Here is an 18,544-nt window from a genome sequence, read left to right as displayed (position 1 = left end):
ATGACAGATCTCCCTCATTTAATCATTCAACGCCATTAGCATTGTCCTTTCAGCACATGACCTGCTGCGCACTAGAAGAGCTAATTATTTTCCTACTGTCTGTATTCTTCAACATATAAGCAGAAAGTTTTGCAGACTGTTTTACTTTTTTAATGTTATTTTTTTTTCTCTCCACACTGCTTAGTTAGCATGTTACTGTAGATCAACATGCTAATCCTAACCTAGCGGCTATCGTTAGTATTTCAACTAGCTTTAGCACAAGCTAAACCGTCACCTTACAACTTAGCTTTGCTAACTATTTTCCGCATGAATTTCTAATACTTTTTGTGTGGGATTTTTGCAATGACTGAAATACTTCCCCACTGGTGGTATGGCCTTTCCTGTTTTTATCCAGTTTTCATTTTGTGTCATTATTTTTTTGTTATTTTTAAGTCATGAGGCTGAGGCAGCAAGTGATTTAACATGTTGTTGCTAGGCAACTAAAGACCAAGTTAGATGATACCACACACCTTGCTTAAGTCGCTGTAAGAGTTGAGCCACTAAAGCTTTTCCTCTGCCTACATCTCCCAGAATGCTGTGCGGTTCTCCATCACATCTATCACAATATAGATTACTGATTTATTGATCAACCCTATGTCTTAGCTACTTGCTTGGTTTGAATTTGATTATGCAAAGCTTACATATTCTTAATTAAGTTTTTAAGAGCAGTTTTCCTTTTATTTTTATGTGAATTGTGCTACGCTACATCTCCATCTCTCTAAATATGTATAAACTTGCTTTTACAAAACATTTTGTGAAAATGTGGTGCTCAAAAAGAACAAAAACCACCAAGCCCTTCGGTCTTGACAATATAACAATTTAATACAAAAAAACAAATATTTCTCTTAAAATTTCATAAACATATACAGTATATTTATATATTTGTGTTTCTAAGAGTGAAAAATAAACCTGGATACAGAATAATCAACTTTGAACACACAAAAAAAAAACATCAAAGAACAAACACAAATCACCAACATGCCATCCTTTGGAAGATCAGAAAACACTCAATTATCTACACTGCACTTACATAGTCTGCTATTACAAGTGTGTGAATGTTACACACAGACATGGAAAAATAAAACACTTAACCTCAAAGTCAACATTTAAAAAAAATGAAAGATCTTTATCTCACGTTGCTCCACTGCGAAAGCTGTCCAGAACACATCCTGTTGGCAAAAGTTGAGTCCTCACCCAAACATCGTGAAAAAAAGAGAAAAAACACTGAGGCAGAAAAAAATAACCTGTTTGTACATTCTCACATGTAGGTCCACTTGCTTGAATACCCTGATCTAACCGTAAAACATCAACGCGAGAGAAGCGACGAAGAGCTCAATAAAATACTCAAGAAGCATAATTAAAATCAGAAGATTACAATCACATCTCTGCATCTTAAAACATTAAAAAGAAAGGTAAAAATGGCTTTAAAAATACATAGATCCTGTCTGTCAATTATTGCTGCTGATTATTTTTTTACATATACATTTCTTTTACAAAAGGAGTACAAAAAGCCCACAAGTGTAGGGTAAATGACGCAAGGCAGATACCCAGCAACCTTTTGTTAATTATGCATAAATCTTACAAACTCGCACACATGGGGGCTGTAGTCGTGTATCTGTGAGGAAAGATGGGAAACAAGCGTGCTGCTGAATAAAAGATATGCTGCTGTGCACATGTGTTGTCAAAGTAACTCGATGGGTAAAGAAACTTTTATAGGTGAAGTCAGCCACGTATACGTTACATTACATATAAATCTGCAGAGAATTTAACGCTGTAAATCATGCAAATACATGCTGTGGATTCATAATGAATTGTAAAATATCTAATTAAATGAACACATATATATCTCCCTGCTATTTTCCAAGGTTTTAAATCATTCTCTGAAATACTTAGTATACCTGCTAAGGAGTAAAATAGGAAAATATTCTAGTAATCCTGAGAAAACCCACTGACATGTTGCAAAAAAAGGCCATTTTATCTGTGTGTGTGTGTTTTCAACGAGTGGCAGTGTGTGTGTGTTTTGTTTTTTTTTTCATTTTTTTGTGCAGTCCATCCATGTGTGGTGGTGCGATTGTGCGTTTTATCATATCTTTCTATTCATACACACTGATATCACACATCTACAACACCTGTATGGAGCTTTGGGTAGTGCTAGCTGCAGCAATCTCTTACAATGACTGGAATATTGTGAAAATAATATCTCTGTTTTGTTATGTTATTCTTTCACTTTCTACTTGATTTAGGTGCAGTAAAATATCCCTTCATCTTTACCTGACTTACAGCGAGACCACAGAAAGTGAGGGAAGACTGCCATTATGACAAGGAGGAGGAGGAGGAGGAGGAAGAGTAAGAGTTCAGGAGCAGAAGATGTGAAGGAAAGATTCACCCGGCAGAGGAAGAAGAGAGGCGCAGCGCTGGTCACTCGTTGTACGGGGGGTAGATGGCGATCTCAAAGTCGTCACTGTTAAAGGAGGCAGGCTGGTCTAGCATAGACAACACATCCTAAAACCAAACAAGTAAACAAACAAACAGAAGAGTGACATTATTTCAAGAGACAACAGAAAAGAGGGAGGTTTGTAACATAAAGTAAGTTCTCATTGCTCACAGGAAACATGTCCTGCTGGTTTCCCTGAGCGTGAGGATGCTGCTCTCTGTTGTTCTGAGGATGCTGCTGCTGCTGCTGGCCCTGCCACTGAGGCCACACCGCCTCCGTCGCTCGAGGTGGAAACTGGCCTCCAGACTGGGAAGTGTCTAAGAGCAGAGCACAGACTGGTGAGGCTGGAGAGCGTCGCACACAAAAACGGCTCCGTTCATGCACCACAATAAAGATGGTGGTAAAACTCTAACTGAGGTGGATGGAAGAGTAAAGAAATAAACCTGATGCAATTAGAAATAAATCAATTGATCACATGATAAATTAAAACGAGCTCAATACTTCCTAAAGTCCTAATTGGTAGAAAATTTGTTTACATATTTCATAATCCATTACATTATGGTAAAATTTCCATTTTATTTGTGTGTTTTTTTTAGTTTGGATATTTAAAACATCTTCCAGTTTCAGTGTTAATTGTTTTTTCTCTTCTTAAAGAGGGTGAACTTGCATAATTATCCCGTTGCGATATTACTTGAAAATGTTCACAAAATGACAATATTGTCATTAGTAAAAGTAATTTCTAAGAATTTATCGCCCCACAAAATTTGTAATTGTGACAGGCCTATAAGGTTTTATAATCGGAATAGTCATAAGTAGTAAAAAAAAAATGTTTATTTGTCTAATTTCGATGCTCTCATGAGTTGCCACTAGTTTCTGTGACCTACCGTAGCCGTTGGTGTTGAGGCTGGTGCGAGGGTTCATCTGAGGGTAGTTTGTGCCGTTGGTGGGGGTGGGAGCGGCACCGGTGGGCATCTGGCTGAAGGTGTTAGAGGAGCCGCCGCCGAATCCTCCGATTGGAGGAAACTGCTGAGACATCGTCTTTGCTGCCTGCGGAGCAACCTGCTGGTTAGAGCAGAAACGGGCCGCTTTGGTCAACGGGATTCCCACAAACACTTCAGGTGAGATTTCAAATTTTTCCAGAACCACACATTGGAGATAAAAACAACACAAATGACCTAACGAAGACATTTCAATTCACTACAATGTGATATGATTTATTACTGTTATTAATAATGTGTTGTGACAACATCCTACATTGTATATTAGGGACAAGGAAAACTAAATAAAAAAAAGACATGTTTTGAAATGTCTCACACACTCCATACACCTGACTGCTATGAAAACTAAACACAAATTTAACAAAAAAGTTCCCCCAATTCCAATAATGTTGTTCAAAGCATTCCTATAAGCAAATACACAAATTAATATTCAAAATAAAACATGTTATTGCTGCGTTTTCGAGCATTTATCAAATAGATTTAACCTGAAATGAGAAAAGTTTAATCTGATTTACCTTCAGACAGTGAGAAAAAAAAAATATTTTTATTAGATGTATGAAAATAAATGGTTTATTTTGGTGAGAAATACTTTCCAATTTTAGCTTTTTAATCAAACGTTAGTCTGGACTTTATTGCAAAACTGCGTAGTTCGAATATGAAGCACTTTAAGGACTTAAATACAGAAATCAAGAACTTCCCAAGCCTTGAAAACAACCAATTGAAATTCAAGAATTTTCAGGAATTTCAAGCCCTCGTATGAATGAATAAATACAAGAAACCAATTAAAGTCTAAAGTTATGAAACAAAACGAGGAAGAAGAGAAAGCTGCTGGGTTACCTGGTTACTGAACTGCGGCCTGGCTGCAGCAGGTCCGGGGCCGGGCCATCCTCCTGGCGGTCCGTGGAGGGGGCCGTTAGTACTTGATGGGGTAACAGGCTGCGGGGCGCCATTTTGGCGAGACATGTGAGGCAGCATCTGCGGTGCCGAGTGTGCTGGCTGTGTCATCTGCATAGCGACTGGTCTGCAAAGACAATAAGCAGGATTGAGAACCCTGGAACAGTGACTTCCTTAAAACATAAAAATAATCATCTATAATAATGTGCTTACTTATGTTTTACAAGGTATGGCGACACAGTGGCAGTTCTTACAATATCGGTGCAGCTGCCGCTGGGGAGGATAAACACGTAAAATTGTCTTTAATCTCAGAGAGCAGAAGCCGCCAACTCTCCATTGACTTCACATGCATGAAGAAGATGTTCGTCGTTACTGATGCTAACAGAGATAAAACAGATGGAGCGTCCTATCTGCAGAGTCTCATCACAGAAACAGCTCTCTCACACAGTGTGACGTTGCCTCTGCATCTCATATAAAAAGCTAATTACCACAGAAAGGTTTAGCTACAATGATTTAACAATTAAATAGGAAATCGGAGTTTTTCTTGCTGAATTACAAAGTTAGAGCTGAGACGTTTGTTAGCTTGAAAGAATCTTACGAGAAACATTTTGGAAAATAGTGTTTGCATTTTTAGGGGTGCAAAAAGAAATAATGGCGCGTACAAAAACTTCATAAGAAATTCATGTTTGGAAAGCGGCCTCATAAACTAGTCGGTGAAGCTGTAATTGTCATCATCCGTATTAGTTTGAGCTGTTTTTGTTGCTTTTACGACTCATTTCATCCTTAAAACCAAACACTTCTAACATAATAGCCACCTCTCATTTGTAAATAATCTGTCTCAACGCTCAAATACACATGAACATTTTGTACATTTTTAAATTAAGCTCACTTGCACATTCCTCTGAACTGGAGTACACCTTTTTTTTTTTTTATAACTATACAGTTTTAATGTTGAGATTTTGCCCTTACTTTACAGTATTTTTATTCTTTATTCTGTTTCCTTGTGTCACTATATTTGCTCTGTTTGTCACTTTGCTGCTGTTGTACAGAAATATTTTTACTTTATTCTTTTTAGCCTGTTCTGCTGTCTGCTACACATTATTTCTCATTTCTAAGCTGCTTTGGGTAAAAACCTCCACTAGATCAACAAGCATGAGCAAAGGCACACTAGCAGAACTAACAGCTTTCCTTGCAAATGAGCCAATTTCAAACAAAGAGCCAAGCCCAGTTCACTCTTATGTGTGCAGATGTCCAGACATGAAAACTGTCTGGCAGGTTAAAACCCAATCAGTCTAATAAATCTTTCCACAGCACATTCACAGGAAACAATGCGTTTTCAGACACCAGGTCGTTTGCAAAGCTCCCATTAGGCAAAAGGCAAGCAGTTAATTTTCTGGAGGTTGAGAACAAAATGTGCACGCAAACACACTTGTTTATACAAAAGACACCCCACCTGTATGAGTCATTGGAGCGGCCAGCAGAAAAGTTGTTTGTGTAAATCTGAGTGGAAGGCGTCGAGTTGGTCGGCATGCCCTTGGTCTGATCTGGCCCTGGGAAGATGGGCGGGTAGATCTCCTGCTTCTCTATGGTTTTGCCGTGGTCCGGCCCCACCGCTGCCACTGGCTGCACCGGCATCTGAAACAACAAGATAACCACAAAAAGTTAAAAAATGGGCTTAAAAATGGGGATGAAAATGTTAGACTGAATCAAAATGTGACTATTTATGGTGACAAATATTTAAATGACACATTAAATTGCAATTTTTCTATTAAGGTTATTAATGTTTCTTTAATTTATTTTGAATAAACAATCAAAAATGATTTGGTAGTAAATCTTAAATCTCTGGTCTAAATCTAGCAGACTAGGAAACCTTTGAACCAATCATCCCGCTGCATCGACCAAAGCCAATTTTACACTTGTTAAATGATAACAGGAATTCAGACTGACAAATATGGTTAGCTCTGAATTTTTGTCTAAAATTTGCATGCAATGTTCATAGTTTTGAAAGGTGACACTCCACAAGAAGAACACTGCACAAGTCAACTTGTAGTTAAAAAATACAAAAATAAAAGTTGCACTCTTCAAGGTAAATGTGTCTGTTTTAAATATTCAAGGATTTTTTGCAAAATGAGTGTTATATTTTTGTTTAATAGTCCGTGGCTGCGGAAATCTGCTTGCTCAGAGTGACTACAGGAGGCGGCCGTATCAGAGTCCAGAACCAGTTATCAGTTTGCCGAATCATCCGAGTTGTGACAGGGTTCCTTTATAGAGCACGGTGTTTTTCCATGACTCTTACTCAAACACGGTGACAACCCTCACTAGATGCTCAGGTCTAAACAGCCTTTTCAAACATTGTTTATTATAAACAGACTGATCAGTTCTGCCCGTTTTCAGCTCCTTTCAGCTGTTTTAGGGCGTCTTGTCACTTTAAATCCAAATAAGGTGTTGACAACTCAACGTTTACACTCTCACAGTGAAAATGGCTGCAAACAGATGCGCAGTTATACGTCTGTACATCTCTGAAAAGCAGAAGCGGACAAGGTTGAAGCAAGTGGGTTTTGGATGGTGAGTCAACAGCAAAACATTTGTCTTTTCCAGCAGCTATCGAACATCGCAAAGAGCAGAAAACCAAGCTGACCAAACATGCTGGAGTTCTAATTGGGTTGCTAGGTCACGGCGCAGTGATCTGATTGTGACTCTACGTTCAGGAGATTTTTGAAACTGATCACTTCCCAGACTCCAAAAAACAACTTATTACCAAAAAACGGCTTTTTTTTCTTTTCTTTTTAAGCACTTTGGCCATTTTTGGAAAGACCCAAAAGAACGTATAAAAACAGAAGCAAAATGTGAATTTAGTGTAATTGGTCTCCTTTTAGAAACAGCCCAGTAGAGGTGACGTTTCATCAGGCAATTGGAGACATTATTAATCAAACCAACCCTGTGTTGGAGGGGGATATTGGTGACATGTTGCGGAAACTGATTGAGAATTACAGCCGTCAGTGCTCCATACCTGTTGCTGGATACTGATTGGTCCCGCCTCATACATCCCGTCTCTTGTTGCCCCTCCCTCCAGGTCGGCCTGCTGCTGCTGCTGTTGTAGCTGTCTGAAAAACCAAACACAAAACAAGGACTTCTGATTGCTGTCCACCGAGAATTAACTCATTTGTTTTTTTTCCTTCCCTTCACTGGTGAGTGAGAAATCCCCAAACACCGCAACCCACCACCGGTAACCATAAACAATCACAGGAGAGGTGAAGAGAAAGTCTGTTAAACACATTTATAACTGAGGTTAGGGCTGGGCGATACGGCTTAAAAATAAAATCTGATTTCAATCATCCCTTCTGTGAGTTATGCAAAGGAATATAGTCATAATATTAGCAGAATAAAGATGCCATCTCATCAGAATGCCCTAAAATTACAAGAAAATAGTTGTTTTAATAAGAAAAAGCTTGGATAATTAATTTTAAGTTACTTTTTGTGTTAAAATTACAACTTCATTCTCGTAATATTTCAACTTTCGTGTCATTCGACTGTTCTTGTAACATTATGACTTTATTCTCATTAAAAAATAGCCTGAGCCTTATATTTTGTCAAAGAGTTGACTTGAATTTAAACTTGGCTGTAAAAAAAACGCTTGTCAAACAAGATGGCCAACCTTGCGTGTGCTGACATCACTCTGAATTATGGACACCCAATAAGTGGATTGGTGAAAAAAAATAAAAAAAATCCAGATTTTTCAAAACTTGAATCTTCAAAAAAAGCAAAAAATTTGATGAATCAATGAAATCGATTTATTGCCCAGCCCTAACTGAGATGCTACACCACTTCTATAAAAGGTTTGTCTGAGAACTACATATAAAGCTTGATAAGACATGCTGCTGCTTCTTTTTTTTTTTTTTTTTTTAAAAACTGAACTGAAGGAAGGGAGGAAGAGTCACCCGGAACGGAAAATGAGAAACCAAAAATTAGAAGAAGAACTTTAGCCTGCTAGAAACAGCTACAGACTCCCAGAAAGCAGCCGCCCCTCGTGCTCCCGTAAGGCGGGAGGAAAGGCTCTTCAGGCCCGATCTCACCTGGCGGCCATCGGGCCTGGGCTGAGCACAGCAGGATGGCCGTTTGGGCTGCTCTGACCCAGGGGCATTGGAGCCCCGGGGGAGGAGATGGGAGCGAGAGGGTCCTGGGTTGAGTTTCTGCTGCCCAACAATCGTTGTTGGGTGAAGAGCAGAAGTGTTGGGAGAGAATGGTCAGAGTTTGGTTTTTATCAAGACGTTTGAGTTTGAGGCTTAGGAGGAACTGGGGGACGGAGGGACATCGATACGCATCCAAACAAAGCAAACATTTCACAACAGCCGACATTTCATAACTTCCACTGTTTCACTATCTGTTCAGTCGAGTCATCTGGCAGCGCGCGTTACTCACTTGACGTTGACATTGGTACAGATGATGTACTCGATCTCCTCTGAAAAGGGGTTCTGGAAGGTGAAGGAGCTCGTTCTCATCAGCATCCATTCTCTGGTTTTGGCCCGGAACCGAAACATGACCGACAGAACCTGGCCTTTCAGCTTAACCACCTGAGGACGCAAACCCACAGAACCCAACCGTCACTCCATCCAACAGCAGAATCGTTTAAAAAACAAACAAAAAAATACTCATTCGTAAGAAATGAATTTTGTTTTATTGTCATTTTTAAACGCAAATTAGAAATCTGCTGAAAAGTAAATGTCATTAACTCGATCCAAAAGGAGAACTTCCTCAAGATGCAATACTTACACTGTGACATATGTTAAACATTCATTTCAGTTTCATGAGTACAGCCACTTAAAATCCAACATTTTGTTTCTTGAAAAAAAACAAGTAAAAACAAAACCAATAGAAAAGGATGTTTAAGAAAAAAGTGTGCATCTTTTATATTTTAGTCCACATCATGATCATGAATGCCCTCAAAAGTCCAGTTTTGGCAGAATATATTGATAAAACTATTAATAAATAACTGTCTCTGTAGTCAATGAAATTATATAGTATTGAAAATCTTATCAAATTGATGTAATTTGACTGTAAACAGACAAAAATAATCTTTAATCGCACAACTTATCATGAAGGTTCTGTTTATGTGGCTCCTTCAGAGTCTAGAGGACCTCATAAAAACTTATGGTGGGCCGGATTTGGCCCCCGGGCCTCGAGTTTGACTCGTGTTTTAGACGCAGCGGTCCTTATAAAAGAAAAACACTTTTTTTCTTCCACTCAACTTTCCATTTGCATGTACTTAAAGACTCTTCTGTGACAGCCTCTGCAGCTTTTCCTCCTTTTGGGAGGGGGTCAGTGACACAGTAGCCGAATCAGCATTCTTCCCCATGACTTCATTATGTCTGTATGAAAGAAAATCCCCTTTTCTTTTTTTATTGGTCTTATGGATTATTCAAATGTTCTAGGAAGCTAGAGATTTGTAATAAATATAATCCATATTTAAAAACTAACTGAAAAATGCTTGAAATATAATCACTGCGTGTACGAGAGTCACTTCTTGGGCTGAATTACTTAAACTTTTCAAAGGTATTCTAATTAATTGAATTGCATCAGTACATTTACGCAATCTGTAATTTTTTCCAGCTTCCTCGATGAACACAGAGACACGCTGACCGCGATTAAAGGGAAACGTCTCATAAGACGAGCATCTGATATGCTCGTCTGTAACAAAAACCAAAATAGGAAGTTCACGTTTATATAAAAAGGAGAAAAATTAGTCGTCCAATTTGAACAAGTTCACCAAATTGCAACAATATACATTTAAAATGTATTACAATAGGTATTATTACAATAAGTTACTCTTAAAATGCACAAATGTAGTAACAGGAACAAGAATAAAAAAAAAAAATGAAGTGAGATCAAAATGCAAGATATTTTTAGTACCTGGTCAAAGCTGTCTCTCAGCAAGCCCTGGTCTTCAGGGTGAGAAAAATCTAGAATATTCTTCCCCAGTAATTCCTGCGACACAGAAACAAAACTTTAATTGGTTTAAAAACAGTTGAAGAACGAAGGGATATTTTAGTGGAGCTGATGGCTCACCTGTGGCTGGTAGCCGATCGAGGCCAAGCAGCGATGGTCTACGAAGGTGAACATGCCCTGGCAGTTGTGGCGGGAGATGAACTCCACAGGAACGCTGATGCTGTTCAGGTCTGTGTCACCAGGGCAACAGGTGACCTGCAGAAAACGGGGCGAGGCGATGAAAAGCAGAACATAGCAACCCAGGATAACAAGGCAGGAATTTCCTGATCACGGCACGTTAAATGATCCACATCAGAGTCTCTAAGCCCAACTTTCTCTACCTGTCGTAATAACTTTGCTCATTTTCTTGGAAAAACAGCTTTGTTGATTTAGCAAATTAGGATTTTCCTCACACTGACTCAATCCCAGTGAAGGAGTTTCCAAAGAAGAACCAGCTATATAGTTCTAAATAAAATGCCCAAACCATGTTCGTCATGGCATTGTGTTTATTTACTGTTTCTACCGTTTTATGCAACCAAAAGCTCATCTAGCAACAGAAATCACAAATTAGCTTATCCTGTAAATGTTAGTGCATGACATTTGTTATCCCGACTACAGAAAACAGAAAGAATTGTGATTTCAAAAGCTTGTAAAAGTCTTAGACATAAATCTGCCACTCTTTGCAAGCCAAACATAAAATCAGAATAGCAGCCTGAGTCAAACGGCCGGGTTTACGACTTGTTGCTGCAGATCTTTCTGATCGGCAACATATCTGCCGCTGAGAAGCGCAACAAATAATGATCCAGAAGGAGATTTCTTCATTATTTTATAGCATTTTAAAGCTGTTTAAAACATTTTCTGCTTAGGACGTTCCTCCATTGAAGTTTCACACTATATTATTGCTTCAAGAAAAAACAAAACAAAAAAAACAATGTCTATAAGCAAGATACATTTTCAGTTCTGCTTGTTTAGTTTCATGAGGTTATTTCATTACAAATCTTTGTTAAAAAACACCAACTAAATGCTCTCAGCCGTTAGAAACTTTTAGGAACATTAATTTTATTTTATGAAAGCTTCTATAATGTAAAATTAATATATTTCAAAACAATTGCATTAACTTTATTCTTAATCTGTCTGAAATAATTTTAATTTAATCTGTCGTGTAAAACATTACCTTTAAGAGAGAAGTTTATAGTCATCTATGTTGTTCCATACCTGTAATCTCCCAATGGCAACTAGACAGTAGCGACTCCCCTGATTGTTGTCTGCTTCATCATCTGTTAATGATACACCTGAAATACAAATCATAACCAAAACAGAACAAATTAAATCCACTGTTAAATATTGTGACATTTATTCACAACGACCCAATGTTTGCTTAATTTACCCGCGGGGGGCCAGGACTTAATGTATCCTGTACAGTGAACCACAACGTACTGGGGTTCCCCTTCCTTGGGTGTTCCTAAGCCATTCCTGGTGTGAAGCAAGAAAACACAAAAAGCCCATTTACAACGGAAGTTCAGTTTTCTGTTAACATGGATCCAATCTGCACTAATTCGAACAGAAATGTGCGAGTCTGCTCACCTGTTCCTACTCCTGAGAAAGCTGAGCCTGTTCATAGACATTGGTTCCACTGGGCACGTTCCACACCTGCACAAAGACCATTGTAGAACATGTATCCGAGCATCAAGCTTAGCACAAAAAGTCATTTGATTTATTTATAATGTGCAAGCCCAACCTCATTCTGCAGATGAATGATCGGCGCGCCCCCATTGTCATTCTAGCTGATGACTGCTGACTCTCCTTTTTCACAGTTCCTGTCTTCAGGTCCAACATCCTCCCTTTGAAAGCACAGGAGACCGAAAGGTTAACGTTTTTATTTTTGTCCACCTTGAAAAGGCTTTTTACGTCTTACTATACCTGTGTTGTTGTTCTCCGAAGTGGAGAGCTGCTCCCTGAGCTTTTCTGTGTCGTCTGGGTGGAGCTGATCATAAAGAGAAGAGCCCAGCCATTCAGACTGCGACTGGTTAAGTACAGGTGTGACCGAGTCCGAGACGTAAACAACACGGCCCGTCTCGCATGACACCACGAACAGGAAGCCGTCCGCTGCTTCCAAAATGAGGTGCTTTAGTTCCTGTGGAAGACAAAAAATAAATAAATAAAAATTAATAGCGCGTTGAAGTCGAGGAAGCTGAAAATATTCCTGCTTCCACAGGATCAACATGTGCTTGTTTTCACCTGAGCACGAGTCGGTTCTAAGTCGAAGAAAACTGTTTACTCATTATGGTTTAACTCTTTTCAGTGTGGTACCAGAAAAACAGCAGGAGCAACCAAAGTTTTCTCTGCCTGTAAGGAGCTTAAAGCAGCACAGCTAGTGCCCCACCCACACCTGCTGCTGCGCACCATCAGTCAACTACCTGAGCCAAGGCTGTCATACTGATACCATTGCTCACACAGAAATACATTTGGATGTTTGGGAATATTTTGAGTTGTGAAAAACAATGTTATTCTTATTAAGGTGACCCCATTGTGAACGTACAGCTGGGAAACTATGAGGAGGAGAATACTCTGCACAATAAAAATGTTTAAATACAGCTAACATTGATATAACATTATTATAACTTTGATGACAATTTGTTTTTGCAGCAGTTTTGTTTTGTTTTTCTTTTATAGATAGAAAATGCAGTTAAATCATGTTAACTACTAATATCATGATACTGTAAAACCGTACTATAATTATTTAAGATTATTTCTTGATAATCTAATACTAGCTTATGCAGAGAGAGCTATAATGTAAAAAAAAGGCTTGCAAAAAGTCCACAAGGCAGCAGAAACCTTTTCTCCGTTTACCTTAAATGTTTTCTGGACGCCCAACACAATTTTAAAAAATAACTTCTGTTTTGTTTAATCAACAGAAAAAAAAGCTGGAGTTCAAACCTCTATGGATGTATAGCAACTGACCACTAAGTGAAAATATTAACAAGCAGCTTTTTCAGTATCACTTTCAGTCTTCCTTTATTCTGTATCAACTGATCTGAGTGAGTGAACCGCAGCCAAACTGTGATATCTGCGTCTTGAGTGGCTCAGGCTGTAAGGAGAGTGTAATCAAGCATAGAACTAAAATGTTTTTTTGAAAAACTGAGTGGAGATGAAATTACAAGAGCCACACATATCAAGTTGAGCAGCTGGCATTGAAAGTGTAATGAAAGATGAGCAACTTGGGAGATTTCTACTGCAACCTAAGCTTACTTAGACGCTTCTCGGTGTCCGGCTGGCCTTTCCTCTGACTGGAATGATAGAGGTCGGACAGGCTGCTCTGCAGGTGCATGCATCAGTGAATGTTCTGCAGGAAACCTCACTGAATTAAAAGCGACCCTGTTTAAACTCTAAATGAACAGTTTCCATGCTATTTATACAGCTTCAAAGAACGGCTAAAGATCTGCTATTAAAATCTGCAAGAAAAGAGGAAATTTGAGGAAAGCATGCACATTAGAAGAAAAACAACCTTTAACAACAAACAAGTGGCAATACTGAAAATATTTTGTGATGTCACGAGAAAAAATTATGTTCTGACGATTTACAACTAAACGGTAAAAAAAAAAAAAAAACGTTAGCACGTGACAACCGATGTATATATACTGTGTGTGGTTGGTTAGTGGCTTGAACACAAGTCGACCAAGCATGCAATGCTTCCATTTTCATACCTGATCGCTGAGAAAAGAAGGTTTGTATGACCCGTCAGCATTAGTACTGGCGTTTCCTCTGAGAGACTTCATGTGAGAGACTGCCATTCGCAGGATGGTCAGCTTGTCTGGTTTCCGTGCCAACGCGCTGCACGAGGGAACCATGTCCGACAGCTCTCCGATGTAGGCAGACATCTTGTTCCGCCTCCGCCTCTCAATCTCACTGTGGTTCTCCCTGGAGTGAGGAAATGGGTTGGTAGGAATGGAGAGAAAAGCAGTGATTGAAATGGGGAAAACAGACGAGGAAATGGGCAACGTGGAGCAGAGCTTGGAGTTGCAACACAACCGTGGAAACTAAGAAGAGGAGCTGGGAATGAAAGAATGTAAGAGGATTCATGGACGCGTAAAAATATAATAAAGTAAATGAGTGTGGTGGAAGATTTGTAAGTGAGAGAGAGAGAGAGAGAGAGAGAGGGAGAGAATGTCTGGCCTTTGGAAGCCAGATTGTGTGACAAAAGAGAGCAAATGCAGAAAGAGAAAGACCCTTCAGTCGTCCTGAGAGGGAGGGAGACAAAAGGGACAAAGAACAGTTGCTCAAGCCGAAGGGATTACCAGAGTGAAAGAAGACCCAGACTGAGCAGTGTGGTTAGTGACACATAACACAAGGACAGGCTGCGAGAGACGGCCAGCTGCCTTTCTGACAAGCACCCAAACAGACGCAGTGAGACAAAAAAAGTAAAAAATGTACTGGTAATTTTGTGCTGTCAAAATGACAACGTGCTGGGATCCCCGCAGGACAGGATAGTATCTGATCATTGCATTCCATATAAATATGGATACAAGCGGGAGAGGGAATCTTCCTCGGCGCTACATGCCATACCTGGCTAGTTTTTCCTTATCTGCAAAACTCTGATCTTCTTCCAAAGACCTGGAAATAAAACCAGCCTACTAAAACACCGGCCCAAAAGTTACTGCCGAAATAAAAGAAAAAGAGAGGTGCAAAACACATAACAGAACAAGAAAAAAAAAAAAACTTAAAGTAGGAAAGAGAGTGGGGGTAATGGCTGTTTTCACTGAATCCCATAAACGGCCTCCAATCATATCCTGCTCTACCGATTTAACCCCGTACCTGGCAAAGCGCTCTTTTTCATTGTTGGAGCCTCCTGTTTCATCATCAAATCTGACAAAGCAGAAAGAAAACACTGTTAACACAGCACCTTAGGCAGTTCAAACATCCACATTTTCATTTCACCGAGCCGAATCTGACATTTCCTAGGTTAGCTGGAAAAAAACCCATCTGCATAAATGTCAACAGTGGACAAACAACCACTTTAAGAGGTACAACCAAGCTCATGAACTAATTCTCATCAGTCTGTGTAGCTGCCATGTTTATATTAAAATTGCAAAGCTCTTATTTTGTGCCACAGAAACGTGTAAAGCAACAGAAATATACAGCACCTAAATATGTGAACAGTTAGTTGCTCATATTGTCAAAATCATCTATTAAAGGAGCCATTCATGCAGCATTGGAGGTTAGATCATTTACATTTGCTGCCTGAAAGGGAACACTTCCTGATAAATTTGTTCTTTCAAAGCTCAATTTCATCCCAACTTAACTCTATTTACAACCAGTTCAAAAATGTTTTGCACATAAGTATTTAACTACTGTGCTCCAATGTATTCATATAGAATATAAAAGTCAGCAAATCATATCGACCATCCAGAGGGTAGCGTGAGTCGATAGACATAGATTCATAATCTATCATATTTTCACAAAGAAGAATTGAAAGAGTGTTTTCATACAATATTAAATTAAACGTGAAGCATTTTTTTTAATCTCCTTGATTAATAAAGTTACTTAACCACAACCAAAAACAAATATATTTGCCATAGTTTAACTACATCAGGACAAATGATTTATTTACAGGTATGAAACTGGAGTAGGAATGGATGAAATTGTAATTCATAGATATAAAATAGAGGTACTAGTTGGTGAAGAGGCAAACTGTCTAGAAACCAATGGGTTAACATTCTCATCAAAACTGCTATTCACGGTTAATGTTAAGCACGCTAATCACTAAATTAAGATGCTAACTAGATTTTACAATGCCAATTTGATCATTTTCTCTTTGTTATACATTTTAGTAAAAACAATTTCACTGACATTTAGTTACATAAACATCCCTGCTGCTGTTATAATAGTTACACATGCATAATCTTTGTAATTATTAAAAAAATTTTAATTATCCTACTCAGCTGCACATTCTTTGCATTAAAAGAATGTGCAGCTTATAAAAAAACTGCACAGTATTTTTATAAGCTGTAAATGTGTCCCTTACTGTAACTGCATGTTGGTCTTAGTGTTTACATGTCTCATCTTGCTTGACACTTTGCTGCTGGTGCATGTTAATTTCTCCACTACAGAACAATAAAGCAAGTTCTTTTCTTCTATCTGATCTACAAAAAAAAAAAAAAAAACTACTCATTAATCCAGAAAAAAAAAAACACTATTTGAAGGTCTTAGGACAAATTAGAACCGCCAGAGTCGGTACTGGCAGTGGCACACCAAAGCTTGACAAAACTCTAATTAGAGCATTGAGGTAGCCGCATGTATTTGGTGCACAGTTTCGAAAGCAAATCTCTACACTAATTATACGAAATCAATCACAATCTCATCTGTCTTCCTAGAATGCATCTGATAGTCTCCAGTTGTCTAGTTTGTGATCAAGCAGAGCTGAACCGGTTCAGGCCTGATTCTGGTCCGCAGTAAATGACTGAAAACGACTTGACAAAAAAAAGAAACTGACAGACAAATACCTTAACATCTTGCTTCCATCATCGTCGTCAAAGTCCGGCCTGTAATGTAAAGTATAAGATGGGATATTTCTGGTTTGTCCTCATAAGGATGAGGAGAGCAGCTACAGGAGGTTTCTAGTGAAGGACTTACGCTGCCCGTCTTTTGTTGGTCCCCTTCGGTCCACCAGCGCCGCCGTTCTGGGTCCCACTTGCTCCCATTCCCAGACTATGGTCTGCTAGGTCTATTAATAACACAGCGACGGACAGACTCAAAGTAGTGGAGATGACAGGTGATTATCTTTTATGCTTGCATCGCTGAAAAGGAAACTGAACCTCCAATAGGACCATACGCTTGAAAGACTGAAATGAACCTCCAAATCAACGAGAATGTACTCTTGATTAAGACCGTTTGATGGTAGAGATATCACGACAAATGGCTAGCTCCACAGCTACAAATACAATTTAGAAATACATAACATCTGGAGCGAGTTAAATGAGAGCAGCAAAGTCAAATTAGATTTATTTTGTTATCTCCAATATGCTAATCGTGCAAATTACTTTAAATCTATTTCAACTACGCGACAGGCATTTTAATTGAAGGCACTAGAAGTCAGTAAGCTGCCAACTTCTTGTGCAACGATCAACTAGGCTTACCTTAGCATTAGCCTCTATGCTAAGCTAACTTAGCATTTGCTGTCACGCTATCTTTAGATAAGTGTTTATATAAGCAGTACTGATGGAAATACCTCAAAATGGATTAACAACTGTAGAGTGCTGTAGTTAAGCTGTCAACTTGACTTTGACTTCTCCTTACCTAGATTTGAAGAGGACATATCCGCGTTGAACAACATAAACAAATAACTTCTTTCACAGCGGAAAAAAAAATCTTCTAACTCTCCGCCCTCTCTCCCCAACTGGCTAAGCTAACTTCGGGCCGACCAGTGCGGATTTCTCTCACTTTTCCTTAAAAAGACCCAGAGCCATGACTGATGCTACTTCAAAGCTACGGGAAAATTTCACACACGATTCCAAAGTGATAATTAATCCCTGTCACTACCCCCGTTTTCCTGTTTTCAACCCGTTTAAACCCCCCTTTCTATGTAAGATGGCGTTTCCGAGGAAAAAGTCTCAAACTGCATTTCTTTCTCCGATTCCTATTGGACGCCAGTCAGATGGCTACTAATGACGCATTTGTTTTTCACGCTTCTCATTGGACACTAGTAAGGCACTAGTGACGTAAATATCGGGAAGCCCAAATTTTCTTCTCCAGTCCCTCTGTCCGCGGCAGTGGGATATGCAGGGTTCGCGTGAAGCTCTGCACGAAACAGTGACTCAGGTTGATGTGTCAAGGTGTTAGGTCGTCTGATTTCTATAAAAGTTGGCAAAAATTACTTACCTACTGTGTTTTCAGCGATATGACTCAAGGGTTACTCAGAAAATTTTGTAATTTAGCAGTAGATTTTACATAATATCTAAAAGAGCACGTAGAACTGCATACTTAGCACGAAATTATTATTTACATTTTATTTATAGAGAAATGTAATCCAGTATTTCTTTACCTGCAGATGAAAATATACATGAAATTGTTGTTTTGAACTTTTTTTTTTTGTAGCATCTCCAAACTTCAGTTTATTTATGTGGATTTTATGTGGCAAACCAAAACAAAATATAACTGGAGAGGAAGAAAAACGATCAATATATTCTACAAATAAAAAAAT

At 38.8% G+C, this 18,544-nt stretch overlaps 1 protein-coding gene across 9 annotated transcripts; it reads right to left on the bottom strand.

Annotated features, from left to right (window-relative positions):
• Positions 1–2,055: 2,055 nt before the first annotated feature.
• On the bottom strand, positions 2,056–17,960 carry LOC106938369 (aryl hydrocarbon receptor nuclear translocator-like). Of its 9 annotated transcripts, none has more exons than XM_015020404.1 (22): positions 17,641–17,960; positions 16,978–17,068; positions 16,848–16,886; positions 15,160–15,210; positions 14,911–14,958; positions 14,052–14,265; positions 12,268–12,481; positions 12,086–12,188; positions 11,932–11,997; positions 11,735–11,820; positions 11,563–11,639; positions 10,429–10,563; positions 10,273–10,347; positions 8,785–8,936; positions 8,439–8,558; positions 7,376–7,469; positions 5,819–6,000; positions 4,579–4,638; positions 4,309–4,492; positions 3,358–3,535; positions 2,645–2,790; positions 2,056–2,541 (listed from the first exon to the last, which is right to left on the bottom strand). In XM_015020404.1, the coding sequence occupies exons 1-22, from the start codon at positions 17,675–17,677 to the stop codon at positions 2,458–2,460; spliced, it is 2,436 nt and encodes an 811-aa protein (XP_014875890.1). In that variant the 5' UTR covers positions 17,678–17,960; the 3' UTR covers positions 2,056–2,457. The 9 variants fall into 9 exon arrangements, with proteins under 9 accessions (XP_014875890.1, XP_014875893.1, XP_014875892.1 ...); XM_015020407.1 differs by having other exon boundaries at positions 3,358–3,532; XM_015020406.1 differs by having other exon boundaries at positions 8,439–8,555.
• Positions 17,961–18,544: the final 584 nt, after the last annotated feature.

The sequence above is a fragment of the Poecilia latipinna genome, unplaced genomic scaffold (genome assembly GCF_001443285.1).
Source record: "Poecilia latipinna isolate Pla-1442-1.1 unplaced genomic scaffold, P_latipinna-1.0 Scaffold2579, whole genome shotgun sequence".
NCBI classification, from domain to species: Eukaryota; Metazoa; Chordata; class Actinopteri; order Cyprinodontiformes; family Poeciliidae; genus Poecilia; species Poecilia latipinna.
The sequence above is the reverse complement of the archived record's forward strand: the minus strand, read 5'-3'. Positions and strand labels throughout refer to the sequence as shown.